Source organism: Python bivittatus, unplaced genomic scaffold, assembly GCF_059951505.1.
Source record: "Python bivittatus isolate LINGU-HERP-01145 unplaced genomic scaffold, Pbiv_v1 ctg000160_np1212, whole genome shotgun sequence".
In the NCBI taxonomy this organism is placed as follows: Eukaryota; Metazoa; Chordata; class Lepidosauria; order Squamata; family Pythonidae; genus Python; species Python bivittatus.
The window spans coordinates 7945734-7970988 of NW_028277076.1; the positions used below are offsets into that span (position 1 = coordinate 7945734).

Genomic DNA, 25255 nt, shown 5'->3' on the forward strand with positions numbered 1-25255 from the left:
GAGGGCACTGAAGGTTAGCCTTACCGGTAAACAAGGGGAGAAAAGAAAAATCTTGGATGGCCCCACCCACAGGGCAGCCATTTTGTGAGTGCTCCCACAACACTTTCCAAATTCATGGGATGCTCTCGACCACTCCCCCCTTAGCTGAACAGGTATCATTTTGCTTGGCAGTGGGCACCCTCCTGACAAACTATGGCCAATTTGTATTAATTGATTTATTTTTAAGAGGACCTGACTCAGCAAAGGTGGCACATGTCAAATCTGGCTAGGAGTCAGGAACTAAGTCAGAGCCAGCTTGGTTGGAATATGGATAGGAGACCACTAGGAAATCCGAGGAGTGTAGGCTGCATTGGGGAGTTGGGAAAAAAAAACAGTAGAAGACTTCATAGATACATCCATAAAGTGACCAGGAGATTATTTCAGCTTAACATTTGTACCTTTAGCTGTGGGGTCTACAAGGGACCCTGATGATGCTTTGAATTGTGGCATGTCACCGTAGAAATTAGGACCAGAAAGAACAGGTACAAATTGCAGTTATTTAGATTTCTTTCAGTAGAAGAAAGCACTCCCTACAGAAGATCTGCTCACCGGTGGAACAGCGGATCAACAGAAGCGGTACCTTCTCCACATCTGGAGATTTTTGAGAAGGGGCCAGCCACTCCTCCTGTGGACGGTTGAACACTTCTTCCTGCATGTTGCAGAGGGTTAGCCTGGATGGTCCTTGGGATCCCTTCCAACTTTATGAAATTCGAAAGAAATCTTCAAGCTCCCTGAGAACGACAGGAGAACAGAACAGAAGAGCCCTTGAATCTGCAAGCTGGATTTGGCCATCGCGTCCATGTCCTAGGGTCGCCTTCTCTCTGCTGAGGAAGAAGGGAAATTTTGCCCACTTCCATGCCCAGCTCAGTCCTGGGGCCAAGCAAAACCCAGGACCTGTCTTTGGAAGCACCTGAGATGCTCTGGGGTGGGGGGGACCAGCTTTGTGGATTGCAAGAATCTGGACCTCCAAATGAAATCAGAACTCTGGCTGGCTGATCTCTCGTCTTGGTCACGGGGAGTTTATCCAGGTGGAGAGCCTGGGTTCATTCATTCCAGCATGAGTTTGTTCTCCTTGCTGAATCAGACCTGCAGCGAACCATCTCCTTGTTCGCCCCCTGGTCTTTTCCCATCACTTCTTCCCCATTCCCCCTGCCCGGGGGGATCCCCAGCTGGCTGGCTCTCCGTTTTTGTTTTTAGTGAGGAATAAAAGATAGAAAGAGCAGTGAGAAAAGGGGGGAAGGCTCCATCTGCCCCCTCCTCAAGCAGATCCTACAACTGAAGGACCTGGAGCTCCATCCATAAATTAATCAGGGGAGGAAGCATGCAATGAAACTTACAGATTTTCCGGAGCAAAAGGACTCCCACTATTAACATTTAAAAAAAAAAAGGCTAATTGGGGCATTCTTCCCAGATTATTTGACTCCACCCTAGGATGGTTGAGCAGGATGACTGAGCTTCTGAGCATGTGCAGAAGGCACTCTGTCTAAATCATAAGCGGTGCTCAGCAGCGCTCAGCCACAGCGCCCAGGATTCACCCCAAAACTTTAAAATATGAGGTTTCCCTGCCTTGCTACGTCTGCTTGAAGGCAGGGTTAGCTGTTTGAAAAGCAGCTAGCCAAACCTTGATAACCAAGACTGGGGAAACGTTGCCTCTGAGCATGTGTGAAATGCTTCGCCTTTCAGGAACTGCATCTGACATTGAGACATTTGCCTTCATAAATGAAGTAATAGCTGGCAGGTTGGTGACAGTAACTATATTTAATTTTAATGAATGTAAATCAAATCACATTTCGTTTCTGCCTTAGCAAATCTGCTGTTTTTTCGTGCTGTTCTCCTTCACGCCATTCAAAAGATTTCAAATGCACCTATAGAGAGTCCTGATGCTGCGTGGAATTGCTGACCTCTTATAGGTGTTACAGAAAGTGTCAGATCCCAGCTGACCTTGGTTAATTTTGCAAAACAGGGTTAAACCTGGTTAAGAGGTAGAGAAGATCTTGCTGGAAAAATAGGGCCTACAGATTTGGGCCACACCCCAAATTTATATTTTTCCACATTTAGGGTCTATATTATTTTATGAAACATTTTATTTCCAGTGTTGATCTAATATATGACAGCCTGTTATCCCATTATCCTACGTTTTCAGGTATTCTCATCTTAAATCGAAGAGCGATTTTTAATTCATATTTCATAGCTTTATGGGTATGAACGACACATTGTCAATTTTTCCAATGACATTGAAAAATCTCCATGACATTTTGATCCCATCTTTACTTAATCGTACCTTAATTGTAAGTTACCTTGTTATCCTTTTTACCTGTCTTTTACCTTTCATGATTCATATTCTTGTCAAAATGTTGGGGGGATGATGAGGATGATAATCTTCATCTTTAATGGTTATCTTGTCTTGATTTTATTGTAATTCCTTTGGTAGAATTGTTGAGAGATGGGCGGCATGCAAGTTTAATACATTATACATTATTTAATGTATTAAATACATTAAACTTGGACTCTCCTTTCCCTTTTTTAGAAATGTTTTTAAATTGATCTATGTATTTATACATATTTATGTTTTTAATGTTTGGTGTGAGTCGCCCAGAGTTCCCCCATTGGGGGGAGATGGGCGGGTGAGAAATTTAATAAATAAATAAATAAATAAATAAATAAATGTTGGTTGCGCAATCAGCCAGATGTTTAGACTGGATTTGGCATTTTTATCCACCTAGCGAGTCCTTCCCAAGGACCTGGGATGGGTAAATGTTGTCTGATGGTGTTGTCGCAGGATGGAAGCTGTTCCAAGTGGAGCGGCCTTGTGCAATGGACTGATGGTGATTTGGTCAACGCCGATGGTCTTCAAGGGGTGCTCCAGATGTTTTGGGATGGTTAAAGGTATCGTCACAGGATGATGATGACGATGATGATGATGATGATTGAAATCCTAGAGCTGTCGAAAGGTAATTGGTCAAGCTATGCATCCAGAGACTTATGTTTTGCATCCCTTATCAAGAATTGGAAAAAGGTCGAGAATAAGAATATTTCCCCGGGGTCGGGGGAAGAGGAAGATGGTTCTGCCCCTGCTATTGTCCACATTTCTAAAAAAATTACCCACAGACGATTTGGAACGGCTGAGCAGCAGTCAGGAACAACCCGGCTTGCGCCGTCTGCGCGGTAACCGCATTAACTTCGAAAGCTGGCAAGCAAGAGGTTTTTTCAGCCGTGGTGCTGCCTGTGGCCAGCCATCCAGCAGCCTGGAATTGGTGTGGAGCCTGAAAAGGCTTGCTTTGTTTCCAAAGTCGCGACGTCTCCGTGGGACAGCCGTTCCCATGTAAATACAAGCCGCACATGTGAACAGTCCGATTATCAGCTTCCCGAAAGTACTTGCACCTACGGTGAGCAATTGTTGGGCTCGGCAGGCGTTCTCTTCGCCACCAGAGTGAGATGGTGAGGCTTCCATTCTTGCCTACAATGATATTTGCAAAATTGTGCAAGCAAATTGTCGCGTGCTGCCGCTACCCAGATCACATCTTGGTTTGGTTTGGTTTTGCAGAAGGCAAATTGGCTGCCAACTCAAAGTGGCAGCTGGCTGAGGCGATGGGGTTGGCCAAAACTCAGGAAAAACTTGGAATGGGACTTTGGGGGCCCTCAACAACGGCCCAGGGGATGCCACGTGGTCTATGGAACTCCAGCTGTAGACTAAAATAAAAGGAGTAGGTTCTTGGCGAGGTCAGAAAGTTGAGTTGGACCCTTGGTCAATTCTGGCTTGGATTAAATCTTCTAAGAGCCCCAAAGAAAACGTGAGCCTTGATCCATTTTGTAGGGCAGTCTTGGTGGACTCCCTAATGGTTGACCTCAGCTCCCAGAATTCCCCAGCTAGCATTTGGCCACTGCTGAGACTTCTGGGAACTAAAGGATGTCCTCCAGGTTGGTGGACCTCAAGTCCCAGGATTCCCCATCTAGCATCTGGCCATTGCTAAGACTTCTAGGAATTAACAGATGTCTTCTACCTCGATGACATTCAGCTCCCACAATTCCACACCCAGTATTTGGTGATTGTTGGCTGGTGAAACTAGTGGATGGTCTCTTACTGTCCTCCAATGGTTTGAACAGAGGTATTTTCCATCATCTTCAGCCTGAACCTTCTACCTGGAGGTGCCGGATTCATCATTTGAATACAGAGCAAAGACTCTAGCTTAGAACAGAAATACACAAATTCTTTGGAGGCTCATGGCTAGATTTGGCCTCTGACTGACACACGCACTTTTTAAAATTTAGGCAGGGTCTGAGGAAAGAATTGCGGGGATCTGGACAAAAATGGCACATGCTTTCATTCAATTTACATAGCAATTTTCTTAAATGAGTGAAAAACCTTCCTATGCCTGTTCTCCATATCTTTAAATGTTTCCTCCTGTGATCACCTTGGGAATTATTATTTTAGTTGATGGCTTCTCTGATGGTAGAGGGAGGTTGATAGAAACTTCAAGTCTTCAGAGACAGTACTGTCCACCTTCTGGAATGTTAAATTTCCTGGATTCAAAAATGTTTGGAAGATGGTCTCCAAAACAGAATGATGTTAGTTGTCCTACTGTATAACCTAAGATAGCACATCAGCACACACTTTGACTACGGCTAGATTAAGCCATGTTTAGCAAATACAGGAGGAATTATTTTTCCCACTGCTTTCAGTTACTAGGGATGAATCTTGAATTTGTGGTCATGGAGGCAGTTTTTAGAGGTCAAAGAAGCCAATTTCCTTTGAGTTGAGCTCAAGGCCTGGATCCATCTCTTGGCAGTACTAATATTAGAAACAAGAAACCACTTAACAATGACAACTCCATGGCCATTGCTGCTGGTTCTCTGGATTGATATGTGGTTCAAACAGCCAACACAATGTTCAGCCTAACAGTTTTCAAGACGCGTTGTGTGAACTCCAGCTCAACCCTATAATATTCTCTGGTGAATGGCAGAAAGGTTTCTCGAGTCAACGTGGAGCACTAGATGAACAAGCGAGTTCTTCCAGGCAAAGGGTGAGAAGAGGAAACTTCTTAGAAGCCAAATTTGGGGGTGGGCAGGGGGTAAAGGGCCTGGCTGAGAGACCCGAAAGAAGATCAAGAAGCTTAATTTTGAGGAAGCCCCTCAGAAGAAGATTTTGCTGAAGAGATAAGTGAAATCAGAGGTTCAGACATGGTGGGACAACCTTAAAATAAACATCTGGAAGCAAGCTTGCCACAGTACCTTTAGATCCAGATCAATCACACCACAAAGGTTACTCATCTGTCAGGTTCATCAATAAAAAGTTTGATTGGAAACCATCTCTGGAGGAATCAGTCGATGGATTGCGCTTGCCCAGGGAGCTCTATTCAGCTGCGTTGGACTACAGCTCCCATCACTCTCAGCTACTATGGCCAACACCGATATCAGGAATTGCAATCTGGGTGTCAATGTTTCCCTCGCTGGTCTCATCCCATTTTTAGTCAGCTACAGCTCTGAGGCGAGACCATAAAAATAAATACGGATCAATCTCATGCCAGATCGATAGGTGTAAATAAATAATAATATTTATTATTATTATAAATAAAGATAAACCTTGGAAGATAGTTGCAACACAAGGCAGTAGTAATCATTGGAGATCTCAGTCGATCTATTTGGATTTAATTCTAAGCAGGTGTGTGCTAGGGAATTCTGAGAATTTAGGGCCCAGCACATCTGGAGGGCATAATGTCCCCAGACTTTCAGCATCTGTCTAAAGAATGTAACTGTGAGGTTGTCTACCAACTTACCCAGGGAGGAAAAGAGGTGCATGATTTGCCCTTTATGTACATGCATTGACAAAAATAATAATATTCTGTGGGTACTCATAAGCCTATTAGCCCAAGGTGCTAGTTTGTAAGATTTCTGATCCAAACAGTCTGATTTGAATCAGACCGTTTGGATCAGAAATCTTACAAAGAAGCTCTCCATACTTTTTGACTTAATAACCAAGGTGTCCGGTTTTCCTATGGCACTCTCGAAGAATTAGTTTAGAAAAGTTCTTTTCAGGGATGAAGCTATTCCAAAAATAGGAAAACAACTTACAACAACAGTTTTAACACGAATCCTCTGAAAAAGTCCTGAATCATAAAATCAAAAATCGGATTATAATGCCCTTAACCCTGGAGGAACATCTGGAGCACCCAGAGCCGAACAGAAATGCCTCAATAAATTATCATTAACATTGTATTGCTGTCCGAGACCGGAAAACAAAGTCTATTTTTTTTCAAACCCAACCCAAAATCGGTCACAAAACACCCAACTCAGCCGTGCCAAACTCACAACATCCATAACTTCATTTTAAATGAAGGGCAAGAGCAAGTCCATCTTAAACAAATCACAGCTAAAACTTAAAAGAACTGTTTATATTAAACATTTCAGTGAAATGTCAGAAGTCACTTTTCACCACTTTCAGGCAAGGATCCAAACCCTTGCTTTGACCTGTATTCATCATCATTTTAGCCGCTGTTTGTAACTGGGTTTTCATTGGGAAGTCAGATTTCGTTTCTTCTTCAACAAACTATTTTGAGCCCCCGAGAATGAAAAGGAAGACCTTTCATTTCCCATTATTGTAATTCATTGTATTATTGTAATTATCGTATTATTGTGGCTAAAATAGGCTTTTTTCATCCAGACTAGTTTTATTCTACATTTTGATTTCCGTAGGACCCCGAAGATGAGGGTTGCAAACCGGAGTGAGAATTTTCCACTCCAAATTAACGTTCACGTGGCCTGCACAATTCATAGATCCATGCAACACTCACGTGCCAAATTGCAACAGAAGGAAGCATTTGCGGACGGATTGTACATCCATCGCTCCCCATTCAATAAATTATAAATGCAGGGAAGGGAAATAAGATTCCAATAAATCAGTGTATTGTCAAATAAAAAGGTTTGAGAGTTAAATAAGGTCTGGACCACCAGCGGCTAAATTCCCTTGAGTTAATGCTTTGCTAACAGAAATTACTGTAAATACAAGGAAAAGGAAGGGAGAAATGGAAACGCAAATGGATGTTTAAGAGTCAAGAGACCCATATCTTCAGGCTTAAGAAGCTATTGAGAAAATTGGTTGTAATTTCACTTTACATTTGGGGAAGTAATTACTGCAAGGAGAATTTGCAATGAAATCCAGGCCTGTTTCGCCAGAGACAAGGCTAGTAAGGATTTTCCCCAAAATGTTTCCACTCCTCTTTTCATTCTACCATCCACCCAAATGGATTTTTACAGCATTATGTCAAACAATATAGGAGTTTGGGCAGAAGGATGGGGGTCAATGTTGAAATGTTAGCGAAGGGAGAATTTTCAAACCCATCTACGAAACTGAAAGTCAAGACTCATTTGAAAGGGGCAATTTTCCAAAATGTGTAATGCACTTCAATTATCATAAAAATAATGGGTATTAAGGAAACATCAATAGAAAATGGCAAGTATTCTTGACAGTTGTGGGCAAAAAATGCATTCATTAGGTGCCACTGAATTGAGTTTACCTGATGGTGATTATACAAACCAGTCTTTAGTAATTCAGGAAAATGCTTTGGGTTGGAGAAATTGTTTGCAAAACCTGTGGATGTTCGACAAGTTGCAAAAAAATAATAATAAAATAAAATAAAAAATAAAATAAAATAAAATAAAATAAAATAAAATTGCACATGCCCCAATGCACCGGTGCTTATTGCGAACTTCAGACAAAAAATCAGATGTTCAGTATACTGAATCTCTCCAATATTTGCTGAGATGAGAAGCTGAAACGGGTTGAGATTTTTTCCAAGTTCCTTTAAGTGACAGGTCGAGTTGTTGAACTCGAAACTTGAAATGCTGTAAGTTCTTGTTACAACCAGGTGTATTAAGCTTCACTAAGAAGATTAACAAATTCACATCAATAATATTAAAAGTATTTAATTGGTACAAAATCCCCACTCTTTTAATAACTTTCGTTGGCTCCCTTTTCTCCTTCAGGTGAGAAATGTCACTAATAGACAATTATTTCTGAATTTAAGCCACAAAAATTCACGTCCCAGCTCATGACCCACACAACACATTGTCCTTGGACTTCCACGAGAGATGTTCCTAGTCTATATTTCCATTTTAAAATCAGTTCATTACCCATATTACCACATTTCTTCCATTTTGATGGCCGACCTACAAGACGTTTAAAGACTGGATGGAGAATCATCATGCTGGTTTTGAACAGTCAGCAAAAGCCAGCAAAGAATTCAGTGTGATAGTTGTGGCAAAGATGAACGAAAGGGGATACAGATGAAAATACTAGAGGAAAAAAATCTTAAGCTAGCATGGAAAAGGTTGTGAATGAAATATTAGGCATACTTTTTTAAGCCGGACAAACCAGCATCATGCAAAGATGGTTACCAAGGAGGGTATAATTGTCTGAAGCCTGAAACAGAGGAGGTGAAATCCAACCAATTATGGGAAGAACATAGTAATTAAAAGTAGTATCTTGGCCAGGCTTCCTCAGCTGAACATCTTCTAGATGTGTAGCTTTCAACTCCCAGAATCCTCCAGCTGGTGCTTGGTCTTTGCTGAGAATTCTGGGAACGGTAGGACATCTTCCAGATGGATGGAGCTCAACTCCCAGAATTCTCTGGCCAACATCTGGCCATGGCTAAAACTTCTGGGAGTTGAAGTCCACCCCGATTGTGATAAACTACCCCAGTGGAGAAAAAGATCTCCTTTTTCTTGATCTTCGATTGTTCAGTAGATTCACACGGTCTTGAATTCCACCTGCTGTTTAATCCGGTGCCAAATGCGGAGGATTAAAAATTCAGATTGGAACTGATTTTCTAAGAAATCTGTTTTTTTTCACATTTTCTACATCGGCCATAAGTAATCTTTTAAGCCGCGTATCTGAAAGGAAAAGGGTTTTTAACATGGGAGGAGTCAATTCCACCCTGACTAGACTACTGTAATGCACCTTACTTGGGCCCATCCTTGAAAGCAGTTTTAAGCATCCCTTGGTTCAAAATGAAGCAGTGCACAGGTAGGATATGAAGCTGCAACTCCAGCTGAAAACCCCTTTAAGGCAAAATTAAGAAATAATGCAGGGCAAAAACCCACCTGATGTGCCTGTACATGACTCATGGACTTCAGCAGGTCTGGAGAGAAAGCCTGGGTGGAGATGTAACAAAGACTATAAGGTATCAGCTCCTATTTCTGGTTTGCAAGACTCCTTCATGATAAAGTGTTTTAACCTGGGCTTTACTGGGATGAACACTCCTCAAGGGAACACCTATCTTAATTATCCAGCCTCTAGATACTAATGGATCAATATCTAATTGTATCTCTACTACTGCATTGCTTTGGGCCACTATGGGATGTTACAGCAGGGTTCGACAAATTGACTCAAAGCTCAGATTCAGACATTATGCTGCAGTATGGTTTGTTTGGCTTTGACTCAGGGTACAAACCAAACATTGTGATTTGTAAACCGTAAGTTGGGGCTTAGCACCGCTTATCTCCACTTTGACACCCACCCAGCGGGTAGATTTCAGCTCCCAGAATTCTCTGGTGGGTGGACTCTAGAAAGATGGAGGAGATCCGGGTTGAGGAAAGTTAACCAAACATGTTGTGCTTGTTTGTGTCTTGTTTGTGTCTTGTGGCTTAGCCAATGAACCCTGGATTAACAAGCCATGGTTTCTTACACACGTCTGGGCCAGGTCAAACCCTCTTCTCCCAAGTAAATATAGCCACTTTAACCCCCCTTTCGGGGGGAGAGAGCAAGTTGTCTTTTGTCCTCCAAAGAAGTACACCACTAGGGCCTGCTGTCTGCATGACAGCCACCTTCCAGATGTTGGTGAACTAGCACATCCCCCAGATGTATCAGCCCTTCATCAGACCAGACTAGGAGAGCCATGCAGGCTTCCTGTCCCTCAAGGCCATTCCCTCTGTCCACGACAAGTTGTTGGGGAACAGACACACAACTATTGGTCATCTTTGCTGGAGCTGTCAGAAGCTGGACTTTAGCTTGAGTGATGCAATAGCTGTTGTCACCCTGGGAAGACCCAGCTTCAGGAGCACCAGCCTCTCACTTGGCCGACCTCACCAGAAGGTGAGGTGGGAATAAAATGAAGGATGGTCCAAAGTATGCCACCTTGAGCTCCTTAGATGAATACGATGAGAAGATAAATGTAAGAAATTAGTATGCCATAAACTTCTGAAAGGGCCCATGTTCTCCACCCGTCTTTTCAAATATGCCAGAGGGGCACTTCTGACCTATTCTGTGTGTGTGGTTCCGTGCCCACTTTTTCCAAGAAGGGCAAATTATGTGGACAGGTTGAGTGCTGAAAACAACCGAGTTCAAGGCCTACCTTGCAAGAGTTTCAAAGAGAAAAGATGGAGACTTTAGAGACAGGACTGCAAATCCGACTCATTTTCAGGAAGACAAACGAAAGGATCCGAGAACCATTTGGATAAAAGACAGCCCATATAATCCGTAATCGCTGTTAAGCCGCGGAGCCAACGTTAATGGAGAGATGCACAATTTTCCAAAAGTAACCATCAGCTTGCTTTTGGATGCCAAGTTCAAAAGCGATTCTGCAACTCTAATGCAGGGAGTGGCACGACACGGTCATGGCGGGGAGGGCGGGGGGGGGGAAGAACAGATGAAAATCCATTACTAGATTTGGTATCATTTCAAGCACTTAAGTGTTCTTCCTCAACACTAGACTGCTGACAAAAAACCCAGCTTCGCAAGGCGCCATTCCTAATGGCTGGACTGGTTTTGAGGGCCTTGGCGAGTCGGTGGCCCCACCCACTTGATATTTGAAAAAGAAAAGCGGGGGGGACGAAAATGAAGGTTGCATAAGAGCTGAGTTCCATAATTCATATTCAGGATATTCCACAAGGGAGACACTCATCGGTACTTACAGATACCATTTAAGAAAATGCATCTTCTTGACTCCTCCAAGCACTTACGGGTTTGGGTGGAGGGGGAGCCATGCATTGTCTTCAATTAAGGGACACCTTTGAGTTCATTAACAAACAGGCCAAATGTTCTTTTGGCACAGAGCCTCTGATCCACATCAACGTTCATCTGGACCTTCACGAGCGCCGCATCGCTCCCTCCCTTTCTCAGCCCAAAGGGCGTTTTACCATTCCATTTTTCCTTAGGTTCCTGCCTTGAATCTCTGGAGGTGTATTTTAAAAGATGCCATCTTCCCACTGCCCCCTCTCCTTTTCTTCCTTCCCTTCCGGCTTTCAGCAACAACCCCGTCGCCCCCCTCCGTGTTGTCACTTTCGCAGATGGGATCGACTTGGGGGGGGGAGGAAATAAATGGCAAGAGCAGATGCCAGGAGGACTTGGGAGGTAAATTTAAGGAGCTAGACTGTCGATCTCCCGGTTTGCAGGAAGGCCCAGGACTGGGTTGCGATCTGGATGGTAAAGCCAGCGGAAAGGAATGAGAATTGACGAAAGAGAGAGAGGAGCGAAAGAATCAGAGAGTTGCACAATCTGTTGACTTTTGGAGTCTAAGTCACAGGGGGAAAAGATATGATTAATAGGAGACCCGGATAATTTCTGGAGGCAACCGCGTTTTAGGCAGGTGCATGAGCAGGAAAGGTTGGGCGGAAAGGGGACTTTTCATACTTTCATCAAACCATAGACAAACTAAGGGAATCTTCGCTCCGAATTTCTGCAGGGAAACGAGAATGTTCTCCGATCATCTTTCCTACTTTCATCAAACCATAGACAAACTAAGTGAACGATCGCTCTGAATTTCTGCAGGGAAACAAAAATGTTCTCCGATCATCTCTCCAAAGCACGACTCCCCTTTTTAGACACTGCTCCCCAAAAGACCTGCTGGGAAGAACTTCCTAGGATTGAACAAAAGCGTGGGAAATTGGGGAGACTGCGGCCTGGGAAGAAGACGACGAAACAAAAAAGGAGACGTTTGCACACAGACCCTTGCCCACTTCCATTGCTCCAACCCCGTCTTCTCCTTGGAGCAACGTTGCTGAAGCAAGTTCTCTTTCACTCGCTGACCAAGCAGGAACCCATCCATCGTGGACAATCAAGCCACCTTATTGGTGCCATCAACCATAATCACTTCCAGAATTTTAAGCCGAGGCCTCTGAATTGCAACCGCGGGACAATCCAAGTGTAAGGAACATCCGGTTCTCATCCTTGTGTATTTATTTGTTTGTTCAATTTATATAGCCAACCATCTCACGTACGTGACTCTGGGCGGTTCGGAAGAGGTACTCGGCTGTCTGGAGAAATGGGACTGTGCTGTATGGCAGCAGTTCTCAAGCTGGGGCCCCCTGGGGGCCCTTGGATATCCCAAGGGGGCCACAGGTAAAAAGCATGTGCCGAGGGAGCCGCAGTAAAGCAAAGCAGATGCTGTCTTTATTATAAATAAAAATATGTATTCTATTTATAAGCCAAGTGTGTAAAGTGGCAATGAAATGTGGAGAGGTGGGCCACGGGAATAAAACAAGGTGGAAAGGGGGCTGGTGGCCAAAAAAAGGTAGAAAAATACAGTGTTTGGGACAGACGTGTGATCCAGCCCAGCCTCTCCCTTTCTCTGAGTTACCACCTCGATGTGCAACTGAACCACGCGCACGGTTGCGGACGCATGTGCGCTCCGAGCTTGCTGTGAAAAGACGATCCATTGTCCCGGGAATTTAAACTCTGGCACTGCAGCACCTTAACTTTGGTGGGGGAGAAAAAGAGAAGAGGCGGCGATTCGGCCATTGGGAGCTACGGGGTTCAAAGAGGCGCCCCGACGTGACATCAGGACAAAGTTCATTGCAGAAGACCGAGGACTCATTTGCCGCGAAGAAAAACTGTTTATAAGCCAAGCAGAAAGCGAGCAAAATGTGTTTTCCACGTAAGAGGACACCAGACAGACTTTGATACAAAACCCGGAAATGTATCATGTGGAATTTGTTTTTATTATAGAGAGAGTGTAAAATGCAACTGTCAGTCAAATAAAAAGAACATTTTTGTTTAAAACATCATGCTCAACATTTTCCAATTGTGTTTCTGTATACAGTTAGACATTTCAAGCATTATAAAGAAATGGGAGGGGGGGGAGGGAAGATCCTAAAACAGTAACTTCAGTACAATTCAAAACGGAATGTCCCGCAGATCAATTAAAAATGTCAAGAAAAAAATAGCTTTACTTCCGTTTTTTTTTTTTTCTCTTTAAAAATACACTGTTATCTGTACAAGAAAACACTACAATAAACACTGGAAACCATATTATCCCTTTTATTAAATCAAAAAATTATTCGGAGCATACCTATGGTTAATACTAGATTTCATTTTATTTCCTTTAGGTAAAATTTGACAAATATTAAGGTAAGAAAATACTTAAAAACAAAGGAAAAATAAAAAGCAAAAAGCATACACACACCCTGGAATTAAAAAATAGTTACTACTATTTTATAGGATTTAATGTTCCACAGTGCTTGTTAAAGATACTAATAGCAGTTTCATCTTAATATTAAAAATAACAGTATTTATTTCTGAAATAGACAAAAGGTATTTTGTATTTTTTCGTTTTTTAGAGAAGCTTGGAGGTCTTAGATATACAAATGCAACCAAACAATGGAGACATAGAAAGAAAAATAGTATCACTAAAAAATTAACACATTGTTTTTATATTACCCCTTTAGATCTCTAGAAATTATACAGCCCCCTACAAAATTCCCCCCACAATAAACGAACTCGACAGCAAACAGTAACTGTCTTGATAAAGAATTCACATAATTAATTACAATACATAGCATAATTCAGTTTCTTCTTTTAAAAAATGCAATAAAATCAAAAAAAGACAGCCAAGGTACAAGAAATTAGAAGTAAAATATTTAATGAATTTACATATTTAAGAATATTTAAATACTGTTTTTTTTAAAAATTTCATTTTTTTTTCTTTTTTAGAATTTGTTACATACCACCTAAGACTTCCAAGCGTTTTTGTTTTTCTGTTTCGACAGAAAAGATTGAAAATTAAAATACAAGGAGAAGAGGTGGGGGGGGGGGGGGAAATACCACACACACACACACAAAAAACCCACTTGTTGAAACGTCACAGCTTTGGGGAAAGTTTTGATGCCAGCGGTTCGCTGGCTTCCCTCCAAACCATGTTCCCGGAGTTTCGCTTCATGTTTTTTTCCTCTCTTTTTTTCCTTACAAATTTGGAAATTAACCCCCCCCCCCAAATTAAAAACAAAACAAAACAGAATCAGAAATAAGGAAAAGAAAGAAAATGACATAACATGTCCATAAAGTTTAGTACACATTACTAATTGTTCCTGATTCTTAGAAAAAGTTCAGTATAGATTTATCCTAACAACTAGTGTTTCACGAAAGAAAGAAAGAAAGAAAGAAAGAAAGAAAGAAAGAAAGAAAGAAAGAAAGAAAGAAAGAAAGAAAGAAAGAAAGAAAGAAAGGAAGGAACAAAGTCTTCATCAAACGGTTGCAAATCTAGAAACCTCTGTTACAAAAAAGGTTTGTTTCCACAATGATTCCAAGAAAAAGAAAAGGAGGAAGAGAAGAATCAAAACGGTTGTTCTACTGCTCCTGAAAAAAAGAAAAAGAAAAAAAAGTGGGTGGGTGGATGGAAACAGAATTAAAAATGTTCAACAAGTTTTCAATCCTTCCTTGAGCCTGCAGATGGTGGGACAACAAGACCCATCGGCCCCACCCCAGGCCCCCTTCCTGCCTACAACCGAGGGGGTACCTTTGCTCAAGAATGTCAATGAGACCCTTTTGAGCAACAGTTGGGGGCCCACAATGTGTTGAATGAGGAACTAACGATCCAACCCCAGTTTACCGTAGCCTTGTAGGTTGGGTGAACCCAACACTGCAACTTCTCCCACACATTTAGGACATCTGAGCGCTCATTTTATCTCGGACAGGCACAGTAACTTTCCAATATTTTATCTAACTTATCCAAGCTGGTTTGGATTTGACCGACCTCATTCCAATTGCGTTTTTGATTTTACATGCTGCAAAAGATCCAGTTCTCCTACAAGTTGTTTTAAGCTTCTGTGCCTCTGACGCGGCTCTCGTTTTCTTAAGCAAGCGATTAATAGTTAATAAAAAGTTAGGGCCGTTCTATTGGTTGCCGCATCAGAAATTCAGACGTGGAAACTATTGGGCAACAGTGGAAAAGCTGGTTTGACCGAATAACAGCATACTTTGCTTCAATGGGAATCAAATCCTGGTTTACTTTCCACGGTCAATCCTGGCTGATAAATTTAGGCGTAGCATGAATGGTTTCCTTAAAGGCTCTGGAACTGCTAACACTGAGATCATGTTCAACATAGTTCATGAGTTTGATTCACCTCTCTCAATTTTGCCCATGTTGGCACCAAAATGCCACCCCAAACTGCCATTCAAAAGTTCAGTGTCAATTTGATCCAGGCACCCCTTTGAATGAGGTGGCTTCGGTGCCCAGCTTTCACCCAGGCAGCCACCCCCTTTGCCCCTCTGAAAGGAACTGAACATTTGGATCAACCCGACCCAACCTTCCACATGGGGTCCCAAATTTGAAATCTAACCTGGCTGATTCAGCCCAGTAATTCCCAAGTGTTCGGATAAGCAAGGAGGACTTGTCAGGACAAATAAAGCTTCTCAGCAAAGAGCCTGCCTGCTGTATCTCTGAGTGAATCCTCGTTCTAGCCTCATTCTCTGACCTTCATGGGAAATGAGGAATTCATTCAGTTTGGCCTCTGCACAAGGGGAGCCCAGTTGCTCAAAAGACTCGGAACAAGAAGCAGAAGAATTATGCCAATGAGTTTTTCACCCCTGGAGAAGTCACTACTCTAAGTCTGCTTCCACGTGGTTCAAAAAATGCGTGCATATCACTTAACTGGGACTCATACAGAAGCAACAGGTGGACTCCTAGGCGGGCGAGCAATTCTCGCACACACACTGGAAGCACAAATTTAATGCAGGGGAGAAAAGCAGACACCTTACTTCCCAGAAGTGGGGCAGCCTTGGCAACTGTATTTTATTTATTTTATTGTAAGCCGCCTAGAGTCATGTAAAAGGGAGGTGGGCGGCTACATAAATCAAATGAATGAATGAATGAATGAATGAATGAATGAATGAATGAATGAATGAATGAATGAACGAACGAACGAACTGTTATTTGGAAGCGCAAATTATGTCACTGACAAGTCTTCCCAAACCTAGAAAAGGCCTGGGGTAAATTGAGAATTTCCATCCGACAACCGGGGAGTGAACTTTTTACAGACGGCGAACGCTCGCTCGATCCATCTATGGTGTGGTTTGTTTAGCTTTAACTTAAGGCATTTTTATTCAGCTTTCACTCTGTGTAAGCTACCCCTATTTTGCTGCTGGGTTATAACTGCCGAAGCGGCATATCTTTTACGTCTTTTAATTGCTCTGGAGGAGGGACTGCTTTTGTAATTCTCGTCCAGGACTTCACTTCAAGATACAGTTGGTGTCCTCTTTGTTAGACGGTTCCTGACTTTATCGACCGGTTCTGTTGTCGGTGGGCTGGCGTTACGTCCAACCCAGCCCACGCGCCGGTCAGCACGCCTCGAGGGCTTCCACTGCCCTGCAGGGCCACCTATTCTGCCTCGAAGAACCGCTGAATTAAGCCCCTCTTTTTTCAGGCTCGCTGGTGGGTCGTCAGTGATTCACGGCTTGGTCTTTTAATTCACAGGGCCTACAGAGAAACGATCAGCTGCCAAGTGGGCTCAAAGAGGGGGACCGTGCGGGAGAGAAACACCCACCTGGCTGTGAGCTTGAGCCTGCCCTAACGTTTGCCCGTAATAGGCTGCCTGCTGCCGATAATACTCTGCCCACGCCATTGTGTAATCTGGCTGGCTGCTGGCTTGAGAAACAGCCGTAGCAGCGTGACCTGGAGGGGAAGAAGAAGGCGAAGAGAGAACCGAGATAAAGGGGATGCCGGCGAGGAAGCTGGGAGGTGGTCACCCCCCCTTCCTTATAACTTGCACCAATGGGATTTGTGCTTCATGCTCAGCCTTTGGTCAGAGCTCAGCCCAGGGAGCGACACCACCCTTCCGCGAGCGCCATTCTGGATGTTAGGCTCGACCAGTTTAGGTATGTGTCAGCCTTACCAGGCAGACCAGACAGGAAACACGACCAGATCAGCTAATTCTAGTTTATTGTAAGGTTATATTAACGGAATCTTGAAAATCTGAAAGGACAATTCTCCTCCCATCTATTTTACCCCTGAGAAACTAGGGACGGTCTCTTCTGAGCCTCTTGCCCTGCCCGCTATCCAGCTGAGGGCTATGCCGTCTCTTATCTGGCTGTTCCCTTTGCAGCGTCTCTTTGCCCCATCTCCCAAGGTCTTTCCCACATACCATTACAGGCACCAATATGGTGCTGGTGTACTTATCTCTCCAGCTTTTTCGAAAGGCTGTTTTGACTAACTAACAGCAGCCTGGGAAATCCAACTGCTGCACAGCAACACTTTGAGACTCAAAGCACTGCCTTTCCTCCCGCAGAAGCCATCAAAAGGTGGGGAGGGCACAAGTCCCAGCTTGCTTGACAAGCATGCCAGGAAAACAAGACAATGGGAAGATGGAACGGGTAGGAGCATCCTGGGAGGGCAGAAGGGGTGATGGTGCTTGCTAACTGGCCCTGCCCTCTGTATCAGCTATTTTATTCTGAATGCTACAACTTGGATTTTTTTTTCTGCACATGTAACGGAGTTGTGATTACAGACCCTTCAGCCCAATCCCTCCGTGGACAGGTGGTTGCCCCAACCACCAGTCTACTCACTCTGCTTCTTGTAGTAGTCTTCCCATGCCTTGCTGTAATCCGGCTGGCTGTTCTGCTGCTGGCTTTGCTGACCTGCACAATGGAAAGCAAGTAAAGAAAAAGAAGACGTTTGAGGGGTCCGGAAAGAGAACGGGACACACTCTCTGGGTCTAAACCCCTTAGAGATGCTCATGAATTGGTTCTTCAGAAGAAGATCGGAGGTCCCTCACCCTTCAGGCACCGGAGGGAGAGAAAACGTTAAGCAAAGCCAGAACCTGGTTTCGACACTCCCAGGGCTGACTATTCCCCATTTTATCTTGCTGTTCTAGCCACGTTCTAACCCTTCAGGTCCTCCCATGTCTGCTTTACCCTCAAGTTCACAGTTGCTCCTTGAGGAAAGAGATACTGGCAGATGCTGCGCACTGAAAGGACAATACGGGGACCAGCTCTGTGCACCGACAAGGAGTTGGACCTGCCTATTTCCAAGAGTAGTTCCTGCCTCCTCTTCTCCCACACAGGGTGCTTTGGAAAGCAAAGCATTTCTTCTGAGTCCTGATTCATCACTGTACAACACTCAGCCCTTCCAGACACCATGACAGCTATAACAGTCTTCCCCAGCCTGGATCCTCCCGCCTACCCACCCAGGATCCACCCACTGTGGATCCAACCATCCAGATGGGTGGATTCCCAGAATTCCTCAGCCAGCACTGGGAATTCTGGGTGTTGAAGCTCACCTTCCTGGAGGGTACCCCGACAGGGGAAGATTTGCGCCTTCTCACAGGGATAGAGAACAGTTGTGGTCCGGTGGTGCAATTTAGAGAGCCGTGGGCAGCCATGAAACACCCCCCAAACGACCCTTATTTAGCGTTAGACAGCTGCTAACCGTCTTTGCTATTTTCTAAGACAACCCGCAAGGCCTTTGCGGCCTCCGAAGGCATTCTCGGGAATCAAAGTGAGGTTGGCATTTCTGCGCTACAACAAGGCAACTTCCTTCTTTAAAATAAGAGTAACAGCAACAGCAGCTTTAGGAGAAAAGAGCGAAACAGGGCAAGCCACCTGATTTTGCTTATTCTGCCTTTATTTAACGACGGGTGGCTTGTTCACGTCCTTCCTCGAACCTTGCAACAGATGGAACCATAGCCCCATGTCATCTGTTGCCATTAGTCATACCAGCTAGAGCGGATGGGACATGGAGCCTAGCCCGACCCGTGGGACTGCTGCCCCCTGCCCGTCCCCGCTTTCCCTTTTGGAGAACGTTGGGCAGAATTTTTCACATTTAGCACAAAGGTCTGGTAGAATTCCACCTCAGCTTAGGGTTAAACCAGCGACTGACTGAACTGGAAGACTATTCTGCTTGGTTTTAAGCTGGTCGATCTCATTGCTCTGGTGCTCGTTTTTCATTTTTTGCATTTTTGAAAAAAACTTATTTGCAGAGCATGGGAGAAGAAGCAAGACCAGCCCTCCCGTCGTGGTTGAAGTCACTGGGTGTCCCTTCAAGTGCTTAAAGTTTTGTTCTGTTTTACAAAATGCACTTGCTGGAATATTAAAGCTGCTTGTGTTCTAAGCCCAGATCGCTTTCTCACACCCACTCGAGGTGGAAGCCAAAGAACAGACATGCAAGAAGCAGGAAAAACTAAAATGCAGGATTGCAATGAAAACATGATGGAGTAGATGCAAAATGAGGTAGGGATTGAAAAAACAAAGTGTGAAGGAAGCACACCTTCTGGTCACTTCTGTCCCACCAACCTTGCTGCAAAGGAGGATTCTGATATTTTATTTTATTTCTTGCTGCAAAGGAGGATTTTAGTATTTTATTTTATTTTATTTTATTTATTTGTTTTATTTCTTGCTGTAAAAAAGGACTTTGGTATTTCATTTCATTTCATTTCATTTTTTGCTGCAAAGGAGGACTTTGGTATTTCATTTCATTTTACTTCTTGCTGTAAAGAAGGACTTTGGTATTTCATTTCATTTCGTTTTATTTCTTGCTGTAAAGAAGGATTTTTGGTATTTTATTTCTTGCTGCAAAGGAGGACTTTGGTATTTTATTTTATGTTATTATTTGATTTGATTGAAAACCATCCACAAACATGAAGGAAGCAGGCAGGGAAATGGGGGGAAAAAGACAATGGGGCTAATTTGGAGAAGGGAGGAAGGAGAATCTTGTATCTTGTACAGTTCAAAGAATTTCACCCAAGCGAGAAGGCAGGAACCAGGACTGCACTGGTCAGGGCCAGCTGGACAATGCCCCCCAACCCAACCAGGAGCTCCATTCAATGCTTTTCTTTCTCAAGAGCTGGCTGAAAAACCCGCGTCTCAAGTTTTGCAGCCCCAATAGGCTCATTTATCCAAGGTAAGGAAGCAATTCAAATTCAAAGTGGGGGTGTGGGGGGTGTGGAAGGAAGAGAAACTAACCCTCCTTCCGCAAAGAATGAAAGGAAGAGGCGGCTCTGGAGTTCCCCATGCTGCGATGCAAACACAGCGTTTGAGGTTCTGGGATGGCTGGAGGGGAGAAGTCCTCAAACGAGGATGACGTTGCCGAAATGGCTCGAAAGTAGAAAAAGGGGAGCTTGAATCGCCAGGATGAAGACAGCCTCACGTAGCATCCCTCTATTTTGGACAGCTACAAGTATCTGCTTCGTATGGTTTAATCTGGGGCTGCTCTAACCAAGGGGAAGAGGCAGGGGAACTCTTAGTTAGCTCCGACCTGTGACTTCGGAGGTCTCACAAGGGACCAGCTCCATCCAAACCTTCCTTAACAATCACAGCCAGCTTCAAACTTCAACTTCCCACCCTCAACCAGCATCAGACAGGGGAGAACGCTGGCTTAGTAGGTGCGTCTTTGTAATGAAGAGAACTAGAAGCCTGGGTTTGGGTCTTAACCTAGTTAAATGTATTTCCTGCAACTTCGTTGAGGTGACCTCACCCTTTGGGGAAAAGTGGCTTATTGATTTCCTGGAACACAACAAGGTGCCAGACTCTACCTTCAACCCCAACATTATTTTGGATGGGAGCAGATTTCCAGGAACCTGTCTCAGCGCTAAATTTGACACGGTCTCCATACTACTGGCTCCTCCCTGGCAAGGGTATGGCCTTGAAAGGTTGAATATGAATATCTTTAACAGGCACAGTCCTTGTACTGTTCTTCTTTACACCAAACTAGCCCCCTGGTTCATCCGTTCCCACTTGTAGAGGAATACGGGGGTAACTTTGAAGGAGGAATGCAAGAATGGTTAGGAAAACCTCTACTTAGTTTCAGGGAGGAAGAGGGGGCGATGTAATGGTATGCGGGAAAGGCCTTGGGGGACTGGACAAAGAGACGCTGCCAAGGGAATGGTTAGATAAGAGACAGCATAGCCCTCAGCTGGATAGTGGGTGGGGCAAGAGGCTCAGAAGGGACCCTCCCTAGTTTCTCGGGCTGTACATGATTCACTCAATGTAGCTTTACAATAAAGTAGAATTAGCTCATTTGGTTGTGATTCCTATCTGGTTTATCCCACGAGGCTGACATCACTCTTGCAAAACAAACAAACAAACCAAAAAAAGGATGGGTTTGGGGGGAATCTTGGCTTTAAGTAAAGACAGATCACCTTTGGAGGAGGACCTAGGTTGCCTTTCTCAGTCTGCTTGGACTGGAAGACAAATCCTCCCCCTGCCCCCCAGTGATCAGAAGCAGCACCCCGGCTACTAAGTGGTGCGGCTGCTTTGAAGATGAAAAAAATAAACGAATAAATAATGCAAGCAAGCAACGAAAAGCATGAGGAACCGCTGATTTACCTAGTTTCTTAAAATAATCCTCCCATGCTTTGGTGAATTCCACCTGGCCTGACTGGGTGCCATTGTGATCTGCAAGGGGAAGAAGAAGCAGGGAAGTTCCCTTGGAGTGCAGCTGAACCCCTAGCCTCCCGCTCCTCCCATAGGCGCTGCCGTGGCTGCAACATCGGGGTCAAAGGCAGGAAAGACCACAGTGGCTGTTGCAGAGGTCCCCAGGACTGGGGGCTGGCATTGCCACCACGTGGCCTGCTTTCTCTCTAAAGGAGGAGGCTGGGTGAGATTTCCCAGCAAGAGGCAGCGTGTCTGCTTTTCCTAAAGTCATCAGTCGGTGTTTTTAAGCTGAATTTCTCAGACGGGGGAGCCTCTCCAACAAGGAGTAGCACGATTCGATTCTAAAGCTACAATTCTACATCCAGACGCACACAAACTGAAAAAGGGAACCCCGTATCCCCTGAGCAGCTTCTGAAGAAAGTTCCTACCCGGCCTTCCTCAATCTCAGCATCTTCCAAATGCATGGGCACCCGCTCCCAGAATGCTCGCTAGGAGCCAAACACTGGCTGGGGGCTTCTGGGAATTGAAATCCACCGAGCTGGATAGCTCCGGGGGATGGAGAGATTAGGCACGGGTTACAAGTAAGGCCGAGGGGCTTGCTTGTGTATGTAACTGAGAGGGACATCAAAGGGTTGAGGGTTAAGGCATCTGTCCCTCTAGGTCACCAGATCTCTGGGAGAACACACAAAGGGCACGGATTCAAGACAATGTACGGCACAAATTGTCCACTATGCAGAGGTTGGTTAGCCTGAACGACAGACGCGCCCCCATCGCAGCTCATTCACAAGTCACTCCCAAGATTTGCATTTTGCTCACGGCTACCTCAAAGTTCAACCACCAGAAAGGTCAAAACCTTTTGGACAGAAATCCGCCGTTCCGTGCGCCACGATAAGGATGGGGAACAGAACCAGAAAGGCGCCGAGAACGTTCCCTGCCACTGGGCTGAAGATCAGAAGGCTTCAGGAGACGAAGAGCTCCAATCCTCGAGCTGCAAGCTGGGGACAATCGCTGGGTAGGACGGAGCTGCAGCTGGCATCAAGCCAACATCAAGCCCTAACTGAAACCGTCCTTGCCTCGTGCTGGGCTTCGTAGTCCCAAAATTCTAGGAGCCATGCAAAGCTACAGCCATGTACTCAGGAGTAAAAACCCTCATGAAATCCAGGGCAATTTGTCCCCAGAAAAGCCCATCCAGAACAGCAGCTTCATAAATACATTTCCGTAGCAGAAACCGGAATAGGACATTATTTAAACTGCAGGCAGTCTGAAAGAGGAATTTCTCGGTCTGCCTGTGCTACCTCGCCCTCCTTCCTTTCCCACACCCGGACAGGCCAAAAGAGGAGGAGGAGGAGGCGGCGGCACAGAGAGGTCTAGCAAAGCAGAAAGCAAACTTGTTAGGGGAGCAGGACCCCCCTCAGGCGGTTGAAGCAACTCAGGAGAAGCAAAGGACCCCCTTGAAAAATGTCAAACAGACCCTTTATGGACTTTTGGCTGAAAATGGGTAAAAACGAACTGGTGATTTCCGGATTTAACGATTAAAAAGGGTTGAATATGGGAGAAGGGAACCCCTGTATGCAATTCTGAAGGGGGGAAATGATTTCAAGTACGTCTATAGCTGCTGTAAAGAAGATCAGAAGTCACTTCTTTAAGTATCTTTTTCCTTTCCTTTCCTTTCCTTTCCTTTCCTTTCCTTTCCTTTCCTTTCCTTTCCTTTCCTTTCCTTTCCTTTCCTTTCCTTTCCTTTCCTTTCCTTTCCTTTCCTTCCCTTTCCTTTCCTTTCCCTTTCCTTTCTTTCCCCTTTCCCCTTTTTTCCTATATTGTTGCATGTTTATCTTTTAACTCTCTAAAACAATTCTTTAATAAAAATTATACAAAAAAAAGAAAAATGTCAAACCGGCCACACCAATATTTTCAGGGAGAATCAGCCACGTCTGATGGCCGAGAACAACCAGCCCAGCTCTGGCCGCCCTGATGGTGCAGCCTCGCTGGGGTTTGCTTGGGGGCACAGTTCCCACTCACTTCTGCTCGCGAGCAAAACACCGCAGCTGAAAACATTCCATGGCTGAACAGGCGGGTCCCTGAGATACTTTGACTGAGACCCTCTAGACTGCACTCCTATACCCTCCCCCAAAACAATTCTAGGACAGGGAGACACTTACTTGGGACCTGCTGCCCGGGTTGCTGCCACGTCTGGTAGGTACTGCCCCAGCCTTGGGTCATGAACGCCTGAGGACCGCTGTGGATGACAAGATCCCGTTACTGGCACATGCAGAGTCCTTCCTCTTTATTCAAATGTGCTCTATTCCGCCTGCCTCTGCTCTTGCGAGGAGACGGGGAGGACCTGTTAGGCGTTACAACTTCTGCCTGGATGGAAGGACAGCAATTTTCCAAGCGGAGTTCTTGCAGGGTCTCCTTTGCAAGGTTTACTGAGCAGATGGCAAGAATTCCAGCCGCTGAACCTTTGGCCACCTAAAAATCAATGCCTCCCCAAGTACCTCAGAGGGCAGATATTTTTTAATCACCTTTCTAACAGCCTTGCGGGAACCAGCAACACGGCACGTCTTTTCATCAATCACCTAAGATCTTGCAGGTGGCTGTTAGTATAACTGTTGCTTGAATCTTCCTCTGTCTGAGAACTAACCATTACCTAACGATGTGGAAACCGGGAAAGGAGAATTCCTGGATGCCAAGGAAGGCTTGACTCTTGTCTGTTGGGTGCTGTCGCCTCTGTCTCCCACCCCACCTTTGAGCACTGGCCTCCGCTGATTCTGACCTTGAGAAGCAAAAGACTTCCAGGCCCAGGTTTCAAAGGCAGGGAACAGCCTTTGTGTGCATCTACAAAGCATCGAGAACGATGCGACATTAAGGACCTGGACTCTGGTTGCGAGCACCGGTCACGCTGGAAAAAAAATCTTACTTTTGATGAGTTGTCGCAGGTGGCTGGCTGAAAGGACTCTGGCTGAATCCTCCGGATACACCCAGGCTGGTGCCCTGGAAAATATTTAATTAGGGACTATTAAACACTCCCTGTTTGAATTACAAGGTGACGCTGAAAGCAGAGGGACGCTCAGGGTCTGTGACGACTCTGTGAAACCCAGGGTAAAAGGGAGGGACGGTCAGCTATGGACCCAGAGCCTTCTCCAGTTAAAGACTGCTGAAAATTCATAGTCTTTTCCCACCATTCTGCAGTGGGAAAGATACAAAAATGGTAGGATGAGTCTTAAGATGGACATCAGCTAGGTGTTTCTTGGCCGTTTCAAAATGGTACCGTTTGCTTTTCAGGTGAAGGTTCTAAAAGAAACTGACCAGCTGGGTTTTCCCCCGGCTCTCCCTCTCTCGCTTTAAATAATACACCCCCATTATGGATATGGGGATGAATATGTTAATTAGAACCATACTCGTTGGCCTAGGAGTAAACATGGTTCACAGGACAACCTATGGGAGTTTTCTATGCTTTCCAGCATCCTGCAATGGAACTCCCCCCTCCCCCAATCTCACATCTTTGGGTAACCCCCTGATGGGTTTTGAAAGAAGGGAGGTGGGCTTAGCTAGAGGTAGGTGGTTTGGGGGGCTGTAATTTTGCCAAGGCTCATTGCTCACCCTGGAATTAGCAAGATGGCATGAGACAACGAAAGGAGAAAGAACTCC

General features: G+C 44.8%; 1 protein-coding gene across 2 annotated transcripts in view; it reads right to left on the reverse strand.

The window, feature by feature from the left end:
* Nucleotides 1-12950: 12950 nt before the first annotated feature.
* FUBP3 (far upstream element binding protein 3) overlaps nt 12951-25255 on the reverse strand; it is a 62768-nt gene continuing 50463 nt past the window's right edge. For both annotated transcript variants that reach the window (XM_025170356.2, XM_007433983.3), the window contains exons 15-19: nt 24525-24598; nt 23767-23843; nt 17807-17878; nt 16789-16916; nt 12951-14602 (exon numbers count right to left, since the gene is read on the reverse strand). In XM_025170356.2, coding sequence (XP_025026124.1) covers nt 14594-14602; nt 16789-16916; nt 17807-17878; nt 23767-23843; nt 24525-24598 — 360 coding nt within the window. In that variant the 3' untranslated portion in view covers nt 12951-14593. The remainder of the gene's footprint in view (nt 14603-16788; nt 16917-17806; nt 17879-23766; nt 23844-24524; nt 24599-25255) is intronic.